The sequence below is a fragment of the Oncorhynchus keta genome, chromosome 30 (genome assembly GCF_023373465.1).
Source record: "Oncorhynchus keta strain PuntledgeMale-10-30-2019 chromosome 30, Oket_V2, whole genome shotgun sequence".
NCBI lineage: Eukaryota > Metazoa > Chordata > Actinopteri > Salmoniformes > Salmonidae > Oncorhynchus > Oncorhynchus keta.
The window spans coordinates 10,915,580-10,936,666 of record NC_068450.1 but is presented as its reverse complement, the minus strand read 5'-3'; the positions used below and the strand labels follow the sequence as shown (position 1 = coordinate 10,936,666).

The 21,087-nt window shown below is 40.4% G+C and overlaps 1 protein-coding gene, 1 long non-coding RNA gene and 1 pseudogene across 5 annotated transcripts in view; all 3 read left to right on the top strand.

Annotated features, from left to right (window-relative positions):
- The window catches only part of nsd1a (nuclear receptor binding SET domain protein 1a), a 44,778-nt gene extending 36,853 nt beyond the window's left edge, over positions 1–7,925 (top strand). Inside the window, exons 19-20 of the mRNA XM_052487547.1 lie at positions 2,301–2,511; positions 4,077–7,925. Of these exons, the coding sequence (XP_052343507.1) occupies positions 2,301–2,511; positions 4,077–4,819 (954 nt within the window). The 3' untranslated portion in view covers positions 4,820–7,925. The remainder of the gene's footprint in view (positions 1–2,300; positions 2,512–4,076) is intronic.
- Positions 7,926–8,663: 738 nt separating this feature from the next.
- Positions 8,664–14,054, top strand: LOC127906102 (uncharacterized). Of its 4 annotated transcripts, none has more exons than XR_008087112.1 (4): positions 8,664–9,486; positions 10,718–10,805; positions 12,069–12,156; positions 13,445–14,054. It is a non-coding gene; the product is annotated as an uncharacterized LOC127906102 (long non-coding RNA). The 4 variants fall into 4 exon arrangements; XR_008087113.1 differs by having other exon boundaries at positions 11,978–12,156; XR_008087110.1 differs by lacking the exon at positions 8,664–9,486 and having other exon boundaries at positions 10,073–10,805.
- Positions 14,055–15,107: 1,053 nt separating this feature from the next.
- LOC118376378 (pre-mRNA-splicing factor SLU7-like) lies at positions 15,108–20,533 on the top strand (annotated as a pseudogene).
- Positions 20,534–21,087: the final 554 nt, after the last annotated feature.

The following is a 21,087-nucleotide window of genomic DNA, read 5'->3' as shown; positions in this document are numbered from 1 at the left end:
GCAGACTGGGGGAATATAGCAGACTGGGGAATATAGCAGACTGGGGAATATAGCAGACTATAGGCAGACTGGGGAATATAGCAGACTGGGGAATATAGCAGACTATAGGCAGACTGGGGAATATAGCAGACTGGGGGAATATAGCAGACTGGGGGAATATAGCAGACTGGGGGAATATAGCAGACTGGGGGAATATAGCAGACTGGGGGAATATAGCAGACTGAGATAATATAGCAACTGGTGAAAATATAGCAGACTGGTGAAAATATAGCAGACTGGTGAAATATAGCGGACTGGTGAAATATAGCGGACTGGTGAAATATAGCAGACTGGTGAAATATAGCAGACTGGTGAAATATAGCAGACTGGTGAAATATAGCGGACTGGTGAAATATAGCGGACTGGTGAAATATAGCAGTCTATAGGCAGACTGGTGAATATAGCAGACTGGGGAATATAACAGACTGGGGGAATATAGCAGACTGGGGGAATATAGCAGACTGGGGGAATATAGCAGACTGGGGAATATAGCAGACTGGGGGAATATAGCAGACTGGGGAATATAGCAGACTGGGGGAATATAGCAGACTGGGGGAATATAGCAGACTGGGGGAATATAGCAGACTGGGGGAATATAGCAGACTGGGGGAATATAGCATACTGGGGGAATATAGCATACTGGGGGAATATAGCAGACTGGGGAATATAGCAGACTGGTGAAATATAGCAGTCTATAGGCAGACTGGTTAATATAGCAGACTGGGGAAAAATATAGCAGTCTATATGCAGACTGGGGAATATAGCAGACTGGGGGAATATAGCAGACTGGGGGAATATAGCAGACTGGGGAATATAGCAGACTGGGGAAATATAGCAGACTGGGGAATATAGCAGTCTATAGGCAGACTGGGGAATATAGCAGACTGGGGGAATATAGCAGACTGGGGGAATATAGCAGACTGGGGGAATATAGCAGACTGGGGAATATAGCAGACTATAGGCAGACTGGGGAATATAGCAGACTGGGGGAATATAGCAGACTGGGGGAATATAGCAGACTGGGGGAATATAGCAGACTGGGGGAATATAGCAGACTGAGGGAATATAGCAGACTGGGAGAATATAGCGGACTGGGGAAATATAGCGGACTGGGGGAAATATAGCGGACTGGGGGAAATATAGCAGACTGGTGAAATATAGCGGACTGGTGAAATATAGCGGACTGGTGAAATATAGCGGACTGGGGGAAATATAGCGGACTGGTGAAATATAGCGGACTGGTGAAATATAGCAGACTGGTGAAATATAGCAGACTGGTGAAATATAGCAGACTGGTGAAATATAGCAGACTGGTGAAATATAGCGGACTGGTGAAATATAGCGGACTGGTGAAATATAGCAGTCTATAGGCAGACTGGTGAATATAGCAGACTGGGGGAATATAACAGACTGGGGGAATATAGCAGACTGGGGGAATATAGCAGACTGGGGGAATATAGCAGACTGGTGAAATATAGCGGACTGGTGAGATATAGCGGACTGGTGAAATATAGCAGTCTATAGGCAGACTGGGGGAATATAGCAGACTGGGGAATATAGCAGACTGGGGGAATATAGCAGACTGGGGGAATATAGCGGAACTGGTGAAATATAGCAGACTGGGGAATATAGCAGACTGGGGGAATATAGCAGACTGGGGAATATAGCGGAACTGGTGAAATATAGCAGACTGGGGGAATATAGCAGACTTGGGAATATAGCAGACTGGGGAAATATAGCAGTCTATAGGCAGACTGGTGAATATAGCAGACTGGGGAATATAGCAGACTATAGGCAGACTGGTGAATATAGCAGACTAGTGAATATAGCAGACTGGGGGAATATAGCAGACTGGGGAATATAGCAGACTGGGGGAATATAGCAGACTGGGGGAATATAGCAGACTGGGGAATATAGCAGACTGGGGGAATATAGCAGACTGGGGGAATATAGCAGACTGGGGGAATATAGCAGACTGGGGAATATAGCAGACTGGGGGAATATAGCAGACTGGGGGAATATAGCAGACTGGGGGAATATAGCAGACTGGGGGAATATAGCAGACTGGGGGAATATAGCGGACTGGTGTATATAGTAGTCTAAAGGTAGACTGGTGAATATAGCAGTCTAAATGTAGACTGGTGAATATAGCAGTCTAAAGGTAGACTGGTGAATATAGCAGACTGGTGAATATAGCAGTCTAAAGGTAGACTGGTGAATATAGCAGTCTAAAGTAATGACGCGTGTGTCTTGTCTCCCAGAACCAGCCATCTAAAGCACGGGAAGGAAGGGAACTAAAGGAGGGCAAGAAGAAGGTTCTGGTGAAGAGGAAGCCTCAGCAGGAGGTGACGAAGGAGAGGGAGGACGGGTGTTTCAGCTGTGGGGACGGAGGACAGATTGTGTCCTGTAAGAAGACAGGATGTCCAAAGGTCTACCATGCAGACTGTCTCAACCTGGCCAAGAGACCTGCAGGTGAGTGAAGGGGCGAGAAACCACCTCCCCATGGAAGCTCTTTGACACAAAATGGCTGTTATATTGCGTGTGATTTTTGTATGGGACTTGCCTAAGAGGTTGTCGTCTGTAGATTTTTGTGTTATTAGAACTCATCAACAAGGGATTGGGGACAGGGGGGGGGGGGTGTAACTTCCCACTTGGGCACTCCACGTAATTTCAATGTGGATAATTACGTCATATTAGTTTGAGACGTTGATCAATTAGATTAAAACCTATATTCACCCACTCAAAAATACAGCCAAAATGTAGTTGAATTTCCAATGTGTTTATCACTATATGCGTTCAACCATCTCAGAGCACAACCAGCTTTATATGATTTACATAATAAATATGGAGTTACAGTATTCTCAATGTGGCCGTACATGTTTTACTCTTTTTGAAGGTAGAATTTTATATTAGTTTGTAAGATATTCTCTGGTGCTTTTGTATACTTTGTAGTCAGTAGTTTATGAAAGTGCAGCATGTCATTGCTCTCTCGCTTTACTGTGTGTGCGTCTTGCTAGCTGTCACTCAAATGGTGAGGGGCTGGAGCTAATTGGCTGAAACTCAAATTGCTCGGGTGCTGGTCCACGTCAGGGTAAATGTAGGGAATGATTTCAGAAAAAAAATCACATTCAAACTAGGGATTTCGTGGCTAATTCAGGTAAAACAGTAATTTTGCTAATAGATTATGCATGTATAAACTACACATTGACACATCCAGCTCAAAGCGTAAGGTTTTCAAAATAAATTTTTACTGGTCGCCAAAGCACTGGAGCATGTCTTTTAACTAATATTGAATTGTGTTTGGTTGACAATGCAACCAAATATCAACATTTAAAGGACATATATCTACATTTTGGAAGGTTTTATCTGAGCCGCTGGTTTAATCCCATTCATGATTGAGTTGGAGTCATGAATCCAACATAGCATCTGTTAACTTGTTGAGAAGTTAATAGGCTATTCATTGTATTTTAAAAGTGATATTGAAATGAGTTGAGTTGTCAACACAACCAAATATCAACGTTTTTGAAGGAGAATGTCTCTCTTCTGCTTGGATAGTTCCATCTGTCTGGCCTTAATTCTTTCAACTTTCATTTTTTTTTTGGTTGAGATGGAGATGTGAATTCAACAAATCAATTATTAATTTGTAGAACAACAGGAATTAAAGCCTGACTCAGTCGGTGGCACAGATGGAATTATACAAGCAGAAGATACATCTCCTTTAAATGGTCATGTTTGGTTGCTTTGACAACCAAACACAATTCAATATCATTAAATATGAAACCCTCGGCTTATTGTGTTGTCTATTTGTAGTTGATTTAGTACATGGGAGAAGGAAACAAGTCATATTAGTAGTTTTAGCTTTTTTTTTTCAATCGTCAAATCTGGAGTTTCCTGAAGGACTGTAAGAATCTGTGGTTCAGGAACGTCAAATCAACTGTATTTGTCACATACACATGGTTTGCAGATGTTAAAGCGAGTGTAGTGAAATGCTTGTGTTGAGCTCTATTGTTGCAGTGATTCTGTGTCTGTATTCTAAGGCCGTTGGGAGTGCCCCTGGCACCAGTGTGACGTCTGTGGTCATGAGGCAGCCTCCTTCTGTGAGATGTGTCCCAGCTCCTTCTGCACGCAGCATCGTGAGGGCTTGCTCTTCATCTCTAAGATAGACGGGCGGCTCGCCTGCAACGATCACGACCCCTGTGGACCCGAGCCTCTGGAACCAGGGGAGATCAGGGAGTACGTACCTCCTGGGGGCATGCCTCTCCCCCACCTCACCCACCCTCAGGGTCAGGTCCCACCCAGGCCTGGTTCCACCACTGCTGGTTCTATCCCCTCCACAGTTGCCCCAGACCTGACCCAGGACTCGCTACTGCCCCCTACAGGGAGCTTGTTCCTCAACACCTCCCAGAACTCCAATACCTCCTCCTACGGACCCCCTAGCAGTCCCTACATGTCTGATAGTCAAATACTGCACTTCTCCCTTCCTTCTCCCCCCTCCTCCTACAAGGACGTGAAAGAGGAGGAGGAGGAGGATGGAGAGCTGGAAGACGGACAGGTGGGTGGATTAGAAGAGGATGCAGAGGAGGATGAAGAAGAGGAGGAAGGAGAGGTGATGGAGGTAGTTGAGGAGGAAGATGAGCAGTATGAGGGCAGAGTAGGAGAGGAGGAAGGGGGAGATGTGTATGACACCTGGGGGGACTACATGGAGGAGGAGCCAGACGATGAGGGGGGGGTAGAGGGACAGGAGGAGGAGTGGGGGGGGGTGGAAGATGAAGAGAAATGAACTCTGTTTTACATCCCTCCCCCTTGTCTTCCATTCCTTCTTCCATCTATCCATCTCTTACGAAAATACTTTTTCTCCAGCTCTCATCTCTCTAGTGACATTCTGATGGACTGACAATGAGAGACAGAGAGAGAGATTGTCCTGGTGGTGCCAAGCGAAATACGAAGCTGCCTCTGTGTTCACACTGCATTGCCTTCCTATGCCCAGCATAGCATAGCATAGCACAGTGTGGGATATAAACTGGTGCTAAGGGGCTGGGAGGACTGCTCTGGTCAGCCTCTGGTCCATCTGTTGATATGTTATTGGTATGTGCTCTGGTCAGTCTCTGGTCCATCTGTTGATATGTTATTGGTATGTGCTCTGGTCAGCCTCTGGTCCATCTGTTGATATGTTATTGGTATGTGCTCTGGTCAGCCTCTGGTCCATCTGTTGATATGTTATTAGTATGTGCTCTGGTCCATCTGTTGATATGTTATTGGTATGTGCTCTGGTCAGCCTCTGGTCCATCTGTTGATATGTTATTGGTATGTGCTCTGGTCAGCCTCTGGTCCATCTGTTGATATGTTATTAGTGACTAGTGCATTTTTCTTTACAATTGGAAAACAAAAAAGGATGGGCAGCCTCACTCAGCCACACCCTGACTATACCGGATCTGTTGCATGTGTGACCATTGCAAAAATAAATGTACAAATTCAATCATTTCATCCACACTGCTTGCGCGCGTCAACTAATGTCTTCGATGCCAAACTCTGAAGTAGAACTTGGTTGCACAATCTCCCGTCTCCTTATTGCTTTTACATAAAGATACAACCCCACATGTTTGCTTGAAATGAGAAACCTGCAGATATTATTCAAAGATAACTTACTAGGTTTCCCTTTTAATTTGTGGATTATACGGCAGAATGGAGATATACACACGCAGTGTTTTTTTGTGTGACCTGGGTCAAAGTTCTCCAAAGGGACCTCAGAATGGGAACACGTATGCATGAGAAGGTAAAATAACAAGCCACTGTTCATGTCCCCAGGACAAACTAGCTAACAACAGCTATGCAACGTCCATGAATGTTTCCTGTGGATTTTCACCTGTCCCCAAATGTAATATAATTGGATCACAGTTGGTTTTGTTATTTTTAACCTGCAAGTCATGATGGCGTCTGGTTGGAGTAGACAAAATCAACACGCCCACGGTGGCGCACGCACGGGCGGGGCCGGTGGAGACATGATTTTTGAGTTAGGAGCTCGACCAGATATCAAGAATAATGAACGATATGCTCTCTATGATCACTGATTTATAAAACGGCATAAACAACTTCTGGTTTGGATATATACCTTTGTTACAAATCAACACAATGGTGAAATCTAAAGTGCATCTCTTGTAAAGGAAAAACACTTTTTGTCCACAGCGAAAGATTATGATGATAAACTCTCAATCCATAATTAAGATCCCAGATTGTCCATTATCTTAAGATGGTTTATGGCTGGACAAACATAAATATTCCAAGAGTTCAGAACATCACTCCTGTTAGTTGTGCGCACATCAATGTTTTGACCTCCCTTTATGGCTTCACGTTACTGTTCCATCCACAGAATTAGAACAAATTCTAGTTCTATGATTCCATCCCATAGGTCATTCAAAGATCACATCTGGCAGGAAAATGTCTTGTCTGTTTGGGAGATGATGTGAAAGTTTATATTGTGAGTGCACGTGGTGTATGTTTGAGTGCACGTGGTGTATGTTTGAGTGCACGTGGTGTATGTTTGAGTGCACGTGGTGTATGTTTGAGTGCACGTGGTGTATGTTTGAGTGCACGTGGTGTATGTTTGAGTGCACGTGGTGTATGTTTGAGTGCACGTGGTGTATGTTTGAGTGCACGTGGTGTATGTTTGAGTGCACGTGGTGTATGTTTGAGTGCATGTGGTGTATGTTTGAGTGCACGTGGTGTATGTTTGAGTGCACGTGGTGTATGTTTGAGTGCACGTGGTGTATGTTTGAGTGCACGTGGTGTATGTTTGAGTGCACGCACTTGTCTGCGGTTATAGAATCAAGCGATACTTGTCATGTATTGTCTCATGGCCTAAAGAACAGTGTTTTAGAGTTTTATAAAGTAGAGTTTTATACTTCTGAAATGACTGTTGTGGTGCTGTAAACATTTGAACACAAACCCCTTAGTATAGACTGCATCGTCTCGCTGGAAAGCTGGTTGCCTGCATCACTAAAATACATGGTTTATCACCTCTGTTGATTAACTGAAGAGCCAAGCAGAATGTCTCGTGTTTTCTGTCATAACTAATGTTGATTCATCAGGCAGCTTTTCCAACAGGATGGTTTATCATCACAATGAAGCTGTGAAGCGTTCTGAAACGTCTCTACATTCTAGAAAGGTTGTTCCGAGACCTTCAGTTCATACATTTTGTGTAATGTTCTGCTGTATATGTTCAGCATTCAAACATGTAGCAGCACACTTCCAACGCACAAACACACGGGTCCAGTTTGTTTGGTTGCTGGTTATGGTTAAATTCCATGAAATAACAAACCTTCCCATGAGTCTCGTCTAATGCTTTTTAAAATGAAATTAGAACATTTTCATGAATTTTACAATTGGTTGAATTGATGTTTTAGAATTAGAATGTCACCATGAGAATCACTGGACAATTGGCCTTACGATCCTGAATATTCAGCCTTTTTAAACAATCAATTGGGTCCAACACATATCAACTAAATGAGAAAATGATGTACTGAATTCCCAAACAGAAGCACTACCATTTTTACATGGCTTGTCTAATAATGTGTCAACAAATATGTCTGCCTCACTCTTGACTTGACATCCAGGCAGAGAACTAACTATATGTATGTTTTGGTTGGCTAGTTTTGTATGTATCAAACCTATATATTTTCCTTTTTTCTTTTTGTGATGATGTTTGCCAACAGGTCTACTTTAAAAGGTTCTCTGGCCACTCCTGTTTTTTTTATTATTATTTTTTTTTTTAAGAGAGATGAAACACAGAAATAGATTTTCTGAAGAAACAGGGGATATGAGAAGACTCATGAACTGAATTGTACTCCTTTGTGTATAATAAATATTATAAGTAAAGTTTCACAATAGAACATTTTGTTTTTGTCATTTTTTTCAATGACTCACTTATCCTGTCCCTTTTCAAAAAAGAAAAGCAGATCAGCTGAAAATATTTGCTGATTTACTTATTTTAAAATGATTAAGTTAATCATTATTAAAAGGACAAATGTGTCATTATAAACTTTCCACTCAGTGGCGAACACTTCCTACAACTATCTGTCTCAGCGCAACCGCAACGGTTTGGAGAAGTCATATGCAAAGAGTGTGGATATACTGACAAGATACATGTCTCTCTGCCCTAACAATGGGAGTTGTTGTCCAAAAAGCGACACGACGTGCTGTCTCTTTTTATGAATATTTGATGAGGGTTGTTGACGTCAACCGCCTGTATTCAATGGCGACAGAAGCTATCCTACGAGTCTCATGACATGAATATGCATAGCCATCCAGACAACGCCGATATAAAGTGGTTTTTCTTAAAGTTGCCGGGATGTCACGTTGCCTACTTATAGAAATACACTTGTAAGAACTTAAGCCTTAAGCTTAAATTTGATCAAATAAACCTTACGTAGCAAATAATCCATATTTCTTTGTTGTGGACCAAATTCTACCTCCGTACAAAAATCATTGCATGGTGGGCGAAACAACGAAAAAAAACGGCACTTGATGGAGACCAATTTTGCGCCGAGTTGGGACTCTCTCTTCCTCTTCCTGTCTGCCTGAGGTTGAAATTAATATGACGTCACTTCCTGGTTTGTGAAATAGGGACGTTCATGTTGGAAACACAAGTCGATAGCCAGGTATCTTATCTAATTTTTGTCAAGGTAAGCAAAACATGCATTTTATCTAGAGTGAGTTGTACGGTCTAGTTTTGTCGTCATACCTTCATCGCCAAAGTTAACTAACCAGCCTACACGCAACCTTTGTAAATAACTTCAAGGCAGCTAGCTCCACCATCAACCACATATCCCTACAAGGATATGTAGCGCTTTATGAAATCCACGTATTCGTTTAATGGTAGCTAGGTGACTCATCCAGCTATGTGGGTTTAGAGCTTGAGGTAGTCACATCAAACACGTACTTGGGAGTATGGCAAGACGGTGCACTGTCTTTATCTCAGCACATATCAAAGCTGCAGGCGGAAGTTAAATCTAGATTGTTTTTTTTCTATTTTTATTGACTTGGCCAAAGCTTTTAATACAGTAGACCATTCCATTCTTGTGGGCCAGCTAATGAGTATTGGTTTCTCTGAGGGGTCTTTGGCCTGGTTTGCTGACTACCTCTCTCAAAGAGTGCAGTGTTTAAAGTCAGAAAATCTGCTGTCTTAGTCACTGCCTGTCACCAAGGGAGTATCCCAAGGCCCAATCCTAGGCCCCGTGCTGTTCTCAATTTACATCAACAATATTCTGTAGCTCAGGCAGTAGGAAGCTCTCTCATCCATTTATATGCAGATGACACAGTCTTATACTCAGCTGCCCCCTCCTCTAATTTTGTGTTAAATGCTCTACAACAAAGCTTTCTTAGTGTCCAACAAGCTTTCTCTACCCTTAGCCTTGTTCTGAACACCTGCGTATCAGAGAAGACATCACTATGGTGAGTCCAGTCATACATGTTACAGTTGGACGTTTACATACACCCTAGCTAAATACATTTAAAGTCAGTTTTTCACAATTCCTGACAAATAATCCTAGTAAAAATTCCCTGTGTTAGGTCAGTTAGGATCACCACTTTATTTTAAGAATGTGAAACGTAGAGTGATGGTTGGGATGGTGTTCTTCGGCTACAAGCCTTCCCCTTTTTCTTCCAAACATAACAATGGTCATTATGGCCAAACAGTTCTATTTTTGTTTCATAAGACCAGAGGACATTTCTCAAAAAAGTACGATCTTTGTCCCCATATGCAGTTGCAAACCTTAGACTGGCTTTTTTTATGGCGGTTTTGGAGCAGTGGCTGCTTCCTGGCTGAGCGGCCTTTCAGGTTACGTCGACATAGGACTCGTTTTACTGTTTCCTCCAGCATGTTTACAAGGTCCTTTGCTGTTGTTCTGGGATTGATTTGCACTTTTCGCAGCAAAGTATGTTCATCTCTAGGAGATAGAACGCGTCTCCTTCCTGAGCGGTCCCATGGTGTTAATACCTCCGTACTATTGTCTGTACAGATGAACGTGGTACCTTTAGGAGCTTGGAAATTGCTTCCAAGGATGAATCAGACTTGTGGAGGTCTACAATTTTATTTTCTGAGGTTTTGGCTGATTTTATTTTGATTTTCGCATAATGTCAGGCAAAGAGACACTGGGTTTTAAGGTAGGCCTTGAAATACATTCACAGGTACACCTCCAATTGACTCAAATTATGTCAATTAGCCTATCAGAAGCTTCTAAAGCCATGACATAATTTTCTGGAATTTTCCAAGCTGTTTAAAGGCACAGTCAACTTAGTGTATGTAAACTTCTGACCCACTGGAATTGTAATACAATGAATTATAAGTTAAATAATCTGTCTGTAAACAATTGTTGGAAAAATTACTTGCCATGCACAAAGTAGATGTCATAACCGACTTGCCGAAACTATAGTTCATTAACAAGAAATTTGTGGAGTGGTTAAAAAACAAGTTTTAATGACTCAACCTAAGTGTATGTAAACTTCCGACTTCAACTGTACCTGCGTATCAGAGACTAAAGTCCAGTCACACTGAAGGTGTTTTGTGAGCCATGCTACATTAGGCATCTCAATCGGTTCTCCCGCTCATCACCCATAGAAGACATTTGTAATTCTGACACGTTTCGATGAAGAAGTATTTAACTTATGCTTTTGTGACTCGTAGTACTTGAGAAATCTATATCCCAGACTCAGCCTACTACGACCCCCAAGACACGAGCCATGAGAGAGAACCCCTACCAGAACACTAAAGAGTAGGTTACGGTTCCTTTTACTATTTTGTTGAGCGACTAACCAACACAGGTTATTTTTGGTTTAAAATTGCTTTAGCTATTTGAATTCCATATAGTTTTTTTGGAATGAAATAATAAAGTCATCAAATAAAACCAACGTTATATACACAACTGAAATATTTTATTGATGTAAATAAACTATGGTTAATTAATGATAGTAGTAATGGGCAGTCACTACCATCATGGGACTTGTATTAATAGTTTTATTCTGTGTTACAGCATTCAACGCACAATACATAGTGCATTTAATGTGAGATATCGAAGGGAAAAAAACATGATTATTAAAACCGACCTCAACAAGTACTAATCGCTCAGCACTATTTAAATAATGGTCTGTAAACTACATTAGTAAACCCCTATCAGAACACTGACATGGTGTCTGAAGAGCAGGTTACTGTTCCTTAACAGTCTGTAACTTCATGTCATGAATCTCTAATTACATATCATGATGCTGATTGGCTTATTTTTAGGCAGTTACGAAACAAGTGTTCTTTTCTTCTCAGGAAGACCAAGTCTGAATATTTTATGTCTGATAACCTGAATGACCCAAGAAAGTTTTGGAAGGCTATTAAGTCTATGTCTGGTAACAGTAATGTTAATGAATTATGAGCCCTTCCTGGTTAAATAAAGGTTAAATAAATAAATAAATATATAACAAATAAACCACGTTATGATTTTGTCATTTACATGTTCCAAATCACTATATACAGTGGGGCAAAAAAGTATTTTTTCAGCCACCAATTGTGCAAGTTCTCCCACAATACTTATTTTCCACCATAATTTGCAAATACATTTATAAAAAATCCTACAATGTGATTTTCTGGATTTAAAAAAATCATTTTGTCTGTCATAGTTGAATGACCTATGATAAATTACAGGCCTCATCTTTTTAAGTGGGAGAACTTGCACAATTGGAGGCTGACTAAATTATTTTTTGCCCCACTGTACATGAATGCTGACGTGACAGTGCTTATCTTTTCTTTCACTGTGTATTTGTGACTGTGTGTGTGTGTGTGTGTGTGTGTGTGTGTGTGTGTGTGTGTGTGAGAGAGAGAGAGCGAGAATGTTTTGCCGACACTAAGATCACCTGTGTTCCTAAATGTTTGTCCTTCTCCATCGTGTTTATTTGTCAGTGAGGGGTTCTCTGGAGACACCATGGCCCAGACACAGTTTCTCTTTCCTGCCCACAACCCAACTGGGGTTTCTTTCTGATTCATGTCACAGACTTTCTAAACACAGAGACTCAACATCGCAAGACTTCCGGGAACGCTTGGAAAGCATACTCGGCAGACCAGACCAGGGTTTGAGAAATGTAAGATTCTTCCTTAATTGTTCATTTTCTTGCTTTTTAAAGGCACAACCTTGGTTTGAGACAATGTCTTAAATAAAGGTAAAATAAATAAATAAAAATATGTCAGGACTTTGGCATTGAAGCCCTTTATCTACTTCCCCAGTCAGATGAACACGTGGATACTATTTTTATGTCTCTGTGTCCACTATGAAGGAAGTCTAGAGTCTAGAGTTTTTGAGAGCCAATGCTAACTAGCGTCATACTAGCTGTTCCCATAGATTTCCAATCAACGCTAGTTAACAATCGCAACTTCCACAAGTTCATCTGATAAAGCGCTTCTTTGCCAAAATCCCAAAGTATCCCTTTCAGTATCTGAACATGTTTTTACTCCCAACTCGTGAAAGTGACAAACGGACACGTTTTCATTTTCGTCAATAACACTTTTTTTATATCGAAGTAGTGCCTTATTTTGACGGCGCAGTTCAGTGCGACACGACCGTTAGACCTTAGCTAGCTAACGTCACCATGACATCGCCTACAAGTGTGATCTGGAAATTCTATTGGACAACCAGTTTCTACATATCTTCATACTTAACCATCTTTGTTAATTTCTTCTCACAATATCTCCCAGGAGAATTAGTGGTATATCTGTTGGAGGAAATTATGGTTGAAATGACTGACTATGTATACATTCCAATCAGAACTGACTAGTCCAAATGCTATAATGTACTGTACTATATGAATTTTCTCTCTTGCTCCCATAGCCTAGTTATATAATGTAGTCAGGAGTTTAGTAACAATGACGGTCTGTTCCTTGTACAAATGAATGTACCATTTCCAGGTGGCAGGAACGGACTATCTCCAGACTGTCTAGAATGCTGATTTATACTGACTGACCTTGACTTCAGGCGTGGAGCGAAAGCTCGAGAAACTATAGGGCCTCTATGAAGAGAGAACATTTAGAAAACGCTGACGTCATTTTCAGTTTATAACCTGTCGAAAAATGTGTATGTGGTAGTACTCTCTTGTAATAAACACTGTTACCTGACTTTAAGACTGGTCTCGATCTACTTCATGCACAATTAATGAATTTACAACTCATTAATGAAATAGAAAGAGTGCGAATTTGGTTTTGGCTACAAAACATATAGGAATTTAGAATTCCACTAACAATATCCCAACTTCTCCCCATGTTTTAGGCTCATAAAATTGTATCCATAGAGCTGGCATCCTAATGCCAATGTTCTTCATAGTTAGAATAGGACAGGGATTGTATGGAAGTAAACACACGTCTCCTCCACCTCTCCAGTCTCTGTGTGGGAGGCCAATGATAAGGGCTCTGAGGTGCACCTCCAGGCCGACCCCACCAAGCTGGAGCTGCTGCACCAGTCCTTCAAGGTCAAGGAGGTTTTCAAGGACAAACAGAAGAAGACGATCCTGGATAAGGCACAGAATTAAATACACTGCACTCCATCCTCACCAGCCTCTTTTTTTGTCATTAGAGACCAAAGATTTCAATTCACATTTTCAATGTAAATAAACTGCATGTAGAAAGTTGTGTAGCCCGTAAAAGTGTCATCAATGTAATAAACATGAACTCAAGTTCCTCATACAGCAGGGTTTGGATTAATTCCACCAATTCAGTTCCCTCGTCCTGTAAAATGTTATTTAATTCCCTTCCAATTCCAGGTCAGTATATGAATTTAATCTCTCTCAATTTCAGTGTTAGGTAAAATTCCAAGAATTCAATTCCCAATTCAATATTATCCATAACAATTCCACAAATTCAATCCCCTCTCTGTTCACTCACTGTTTAGACAGCCTAGCCATACTAGAAATATAGAAATACAAGTTGAAATCATTCAAAACAAATCCTGCAGTCCATTTCATTAATTACTTTAACTGGGAAATGTACAAATATTGCATTTCAATTCCAAAGATTAAATGTTTTTAATATTCAAACCTAAACAGTCCAAACAAGTCTAATTTATATTCCAAATCTATAATTTAAAGATTGAATTATATTTTAATTTCAACAATGTAGATTATTCACTTCATAAGTGAATTAAAGAATTGAATTGGAATTTCAAATTAAATTTGACCCCCCCAACCCTGTCATACATGAGTTAATGGTATAACTGTTTCATTCCCCTGTCAGACATGAGTTAATGGTATAACTGTTTCATTCCCCTGTCATACATGAGTTAATGGTATAACTGTTTCATTCCCCTGTCAGACATGAGTTAATGGTATAACTGTTTCATTCCCCTGTCATACATGAGTTAATGGTATAACTGTTTCATTCCCCTGTCAGACATGAGTTAATGGTATAACTGTTTCATTCCCCTGTCATACATGAGTTAATGGTATAACTGTTTCATTCCCCTGTCAGACATGAGTTAATGGTATAACTGTTTCATTCTCCTGTCATACATTAGTTAATGGTATAACTGTTTCATTCCCCTGTCATACATGAGTTAATGGTATAACTGTTTCATTCCCCTGTCATACATGAGTTAATGGTATAACTGTTTCATTCCCCTGTCATACATGAGTTAATGGTATAACTGTTTCATTCCCCTGTCATACATTAGTTAATGGTATAACTGTTTCATTCCCCTGTCATACATGAGTTAATGGTATAACTGTTTCATTCCCCTGTCATACATGAGTTAATGGTATAACTGTTTCATTCTCCTGTCATACATGAGTTAATGGTATAACTGTTTCATTCCCCTGTCATACATTAGTTAATGGTATAACTGTTTCATTCCCCTGTCATACATTAGTTAATGGTATAACTGTTTCATTCTCCTGTCATACATGAGTTAATGGTATAACTGTTTCATTCCCCTGTCATACATGAGTTAATGGTATAACTGTTTCATTCCCCTGTCATACATGAGTTAATGGTATAACTGTTTCATTCCCCATGTCATACATGAGTTAATGGTATAACTGTTTCATTCCCCATGTCAATACATGAGTTAATGGTATAACTGTTTCATTCCCCTGTCATACATGAGTTAATGGTATAACTGTTTCATTCCCCTGTCATACATGAGTTAATGGTATAACTGTTTCATTCCCCTGTCATACATGAGTTAATGGTATAACTGTTTCATTCCCTGTCATACATGAGTTAATGGTATAACTGTTTCATTCCCCTGTCATACATTAGTTAATGGTATAACTGTTTCATTCCCCTGTCATACATGAGTTAATGGTATAACTGTTTCATTCCCCTGTCATACATGAGTTAATGGTATAACTGTTTCATTCCCCTGTCAGACATGAGTTAATGGTATAACTGTTTCATTCCCCTGTCATACATGAGTTAATGGTATAACTGTTTCATTCCCCTGTCATACATGAGTTAATGGTATAACTGTTTCATTCCCCTGTCATACATGAGTTAATGGTATAACTGTTTCATTCCCTGTCATACATGAGTTAATGGTATAACTGTTTCATTCCCCTGTCATACATTAGTTAATGGTATAACTGTTTCATTCCCCTGTCATACATGAGTTAATGGTATAACTGTTTCATTCCCCTGTCATACATGAGTTAATGGTATAACTGTTTCATTCCCCTGTCATACATGAGTTAATGGTATAACTGTTTCATTCCCCTGTCATACATGAGTTAATGGTATAACTGTTTCATTCCCCTGTCATACATGAGTTAATGGTATAACTGTTTCATTCCCCTGTCATACATGAGTTAATGGTATAACTGTTTCATTCCCCTGTCATACATGAGTTAATGGTATAACTGTTTCATTCCCCCCTGTCATACATGAGTTAATGGTATAACTGTTTCATTCCCCTGTCATACATGAGTTAATGGTATAACTGTTTCATTCCCCTGTCATACATGAGTTAATGGTATAACTGTTTCATTCCCCTGTCATACATGAGTTAATGGTATAACTGTTTCATTCCCCTGTCATACATGAGTTAATGGTATAACTGTTTCATTCCCCTGTCATACATGAGTTAATGGTATAACTGTTTCATTCCCCTGTCATACATGAGTTAATGGTATAACTGTTTCATTCCCCTGTCATACATGAGTTAATGGTATAACTGTTTCATTCCCCTGTCATACATGAGTTAATGGTATAACTGTTTCATTCCCCTGTCATACATGAGTTAATGGTATAACTGTTTCATTCCCCTGTCATACATGAGTTAATGGTATAACTGTTTCATTCCCTGTCATACATGAGTTAATGGTATAACTGTTTCATTCCCCTGTCATACATGAGTTAATGGTATAACTGTTTCATTCCCTGTCATACATGAGTTAATGGTATAACTGTTTCATTCCCCTGTCATACATGAGTTAATGGTATAACTGTTTCATTCCCTGTCATACATGAGTTAATGGTATAACTGTTTCATTCCCCTGTCATACATGAGTTAATGGTATAACTGTTTCATTCCCCTGTCATACATGAGTTAATGGTATAACTGTTTCATTCCCTGTCATACATGAGTTAATGGTATAACTGTTTCATTCCCCTGTCAGACATGAGTTAATGGTATAACTGTTTCATTCCCCTGTCATACATGAGTTAATGGTATAACTGTTTCATTCCCTGTCATACATGAGTTAATGGTATAACTGTTTCATTCCCCCCTGTCATACATGAGTTAATGGTATAACTGTTTCATTCCCCTGTCATACATGAGTTAATGGTATAACTGTTTCATTCCCCTGTCATACATGAGTTAATGGTATAACTGTTTCATTCCCCTGTCATACATGAGTTAATGGTATAACTGTTTCATTCCCTGTCATACATGAGTTAATGGTATAACTGTTTCATTCCCCTGTCATACATGAGTTAATGGTATAACTGTTTCATTCCCCTGTCATACATGAGTTAATGGTATAACTGTTTCATTCCCCTGTCAGACATGAGTTAATGGTATAACTGTTTCATTCCCCTGTCATACATGAGTTAATGGTATAACTGTTTCATTCCCCTGTCAGACATGAGTTAATGGTATAACTGTTTCATTCCCCTGTCATACATGAGTTAATGGTATAACTGTTTCATTCCCCTGTCAGACATGAGTTAATGGTATAACTGTTTCATTCCCCTGTCATACATGAGTTAATGGTATAACTGTTTCATTCCCTGTCATACATGAGTTAATGGTATAACTGTTTCATTCCCTGTCATACATGAGTTAATGGTATAACTGTTTCATTCCCCTGTCAGACATGAGTTAATGGTATAACTGTTTCATTCCCCTGTCATACATGAGTTAATGGTATAACTGTTTCATTCCCTGTCATACATGAGTTAATGGTATAACTGTTTCATTCCCTGTCATACATGAGTTAATGGTATAACTGTTTCATTCCCCTGTCATACATGAGTTAATGGTATAACTGTTTCATTCCCTGTCATACATGAGTTAATGGTATAACTGTTTCATTCCCCTGTCAGACATGAGTTAATGGTATAACTGTTTCATTCCCCATGTCATACATGAGTTAATGGTATAACTGTTTCATTCCCCTGTCATACATGAGTTAATGGTATAACTGTTTCATTCCCCTGTCATACATGAGTTAATGGTATAACTGTTTCATTCCCTGTCAGACATGAGTTAATGGTATAACTGTTTCATTCCCCTGTCATACATGAGTTAATGGTATAACTGTTTCATTCCCCTGTCATACATGAGTTAATGGTATAACTGTTTCATTCCCCTGTCATACATGAGTTAATGGTATAACTGTTTCATTCCCCTGTCATACATGAGTTAATGGTATAACTGTTTCATTCCCCTGTCATACATGAGTTAATGGTATAACTGTTTCATTCCCCTGTCATACATGAGTTAATGGTATAACTGTTTCATTCCCCTGTCATACATGAGTTAATGGTATAACTGTTTCATTCCCCTGTCATACATGAGTTAATGGTATAACTGTTTCATTCCCCTGTCATACATGAGTTAATGGTATAACTGTTTCATTCCCCTGTCATACATGAGTTAATGGTATAACTGTTTCATTCCCCTGTCATACATGAGTTAATGGTATAACTGTTTCATTCCCCTGTCATACATGAGTTAATGGTATAACTGTTTCATTCCCCTGTCATACATGAGTTAATGGTATAACTGTTTCATTCCCCTGTCATACATGAGTTAATGGTATAACTGTTTCATTCCCCTGTCATACATGAGTTAATGGTATAACTGTTTCATTCCCCTGTCATACATGAGTTAATGGTATAACTGTTTCATTCCCCTGTCATACATGAGTTAATGGTATAACTGTTTCATTCCCCTGTCATACATGAGTTAATGGTATAACTGTTTCATTCCCCTGTCATACATGAGTTAATGGTATAACTGTTTCATTCCCTGTCATACATGAGTTAATGGTATAACTGTTTCATTCCCCTGTCATACATGAGTTAATGGTATAACTGTTTCATTCTCCTGTCATACATGAGTTAATGGTATAACTGTTTCATTCTCCTGTCATACATGAGTTAATGGTATAACTGTTTCATTCCCCTGTCATACATTAGTTAATGGTATAACTGTTTCATTCCCCTGTCATACATGAGTTAATGATATAACTGTTTCATTCCCCTGTCATACATGAGTTAATGGTATAACTGTTTCATTCCCTGTCATACATGAGTTAATGGTATAACTGTTTCATTCTCCTGTCATACATGAGTTAATGGTATAACTGTTTCATTCCCCTGTCATACATTAGTTAATGGTATAACTGTTTCATTCCCCTGTCATACATTAGTTAATGGTATAACTGTTTCATTCTCCTGTCATACATGAGTTAATGGTATAACTGTTTCATTCCCCTGTCATACATTAGTTAATGGTATAACTGTTTCATTCCCTGTCATACATTAGTTAATGGTGCATTTGCATTTCCAGAGCTCTAGATGGGACGCCTGCGTGCCAGGTAGGACCAAGAGGTTAATGGTATAACTGTTTCATTCTTGTTGGTTGAGGGTCCTGTTGATTAACTGTTATTCCTGTGTGTTATGTTCTGTGTCTCAGTACGGGGGTGAGGAGCAGCTGGACGTCCCTCCCAGAGAGCTGTTGCTGGCCCAGACTGAGGACTACGTGGAGTACAGTCGTCACGGTGCCGTGCTGAAGGGACAGGAGAAGGCTGTGGCACGCTCCAAATACGAAGAGGACGTACTCATCCAGAACCGACTAACCCCGTAGAGATGAGCACAGTCAGAATGGTCTCCGGTTAGACAGGAACCTTTGGGGAGCAGCCCCCTCATGGAGGAGCACAGTCAGAACGGTCTCCGGTTAGACAAGAACCTTTGGAGAGCAGCCCCCTCATGGAGGAGCACAGTCAGAACGGTCTCCGGTTAGACAGGAACCTTTGGAGAGCAGCCCCCTCATGGACGAGCACAGTGCTGGTGTTTTACAATAACAATTTGAGTCTAAGAACTTTTCCAAGTCTAAAAAAAGATATAGTAAAGGACAGTATTAAAACTGTACAGTAGCATCTATTCAGATAAACATACTTAGTGGTTTCTTTTTTTCTTTTTTTTGCCTTGCAGTGTATCTGGGGGTCATGCAGGAGAGAAAGCTGCTGGGACTTTAAGTGTTGCCACTCCATGGTCAAAACGAGCTACTGCACCGGAGAGGCATCAAAACTACTCCCCCTATAGAGCTCCTCAACCTGTGTTCCGTTTGAGGAGGGACTGGAGCAGGAGGAGGAGCTGAAGACTACTAGAGATTCACAGGGAGAAGCTAAAAGAGAAGAAGCAGAAGAAGAAGAAGAAGCAGAAGAAGAAGCAGAAGAAGAAGCAGAAGAAGAAGCAGAAGAAGAAACACGGCTCAGACAGCAGCGAATCTGAGGAGGAGAAGAAGAAACACGGCTCAGACAGCAGCGAATCTGAGGAGGAGAAGAAGAAACTGGACCAGGTGAACTTTGACTTGTGTGCATCTGGAGCAGGTAGAGGAGATGATGAAGGTGGATGAGAGGAAGAGGAAGTACAACAGCCTGCAGGAGATCAAGGAGCCCACGGAGGAGGATATGGAGGCCTTCAGGATGAAACGCTCCAGGAAAGACGACCCCATGGCCAACCCCATACTCTATGCTCGCCCCTACCTACAGTATACCCTCCACCCTCTCATCCCAGCCCTGTACCCCCTACCCTCTCCTCTCCTCTCACCCTCTACCCTACCCTCTCCTCCCAGCCCTCTACCCTCTACCATCTCCTCCCCTACCCTCTCCTCTCACCCTCTGCCCTACCCTCTCCTCCCAGCCCTCTACCATCTCCTCCTCTACCCTCTCATCCCAGCCCTGTACCCCCTACCCTCTCCTCTCACCCTCTACCCTACCCTCTCCTCCCAGCCCTCTACCCTCTACCCTCTACCCTACCCTCTACCCTCTACCATCTCATCCCAGCCCTGTACCCCCTATTATCTCCTATTAACCTGGAGCCAACCATCTCTCTTCATTTCATGTTTACCCCTCAAGTCTACTATTCCTCAGAAGATCATTGTAGTCAGTTTATATTGTTTAGTCTATTAATGTGGTACAAATGTTGTTTTCTTTCATATTTGTAAATATAGAATGAACTTTCAAAGGACCGTATATATTCAATAAACAGCCTGACTTCTCTTGGTTATCTCAGACATTTTGTGGAATAAAGACATTTGTTAGAAAACCAAATTGTATTCTCATTTGCTTTGTGAATTATTTTCTCAGTGTGCACTGAAAAATAAGGAAGACTCGTCATATCACTGAAAGTAAAGGGTGATGTAGAGCTGCAGAAAGAAAATAAGTTGGCTAGAGAGAGAGAGAGAGAGAGAGAGAGAGTAACACTTCTGGCACCTAAGAAGTGCCAAGCACTGCAGACAAATGGTTTCTGTTAGGCCTCCTTTATTTATTTAATAACTAGGCAAGTCAATTCTTATTTAC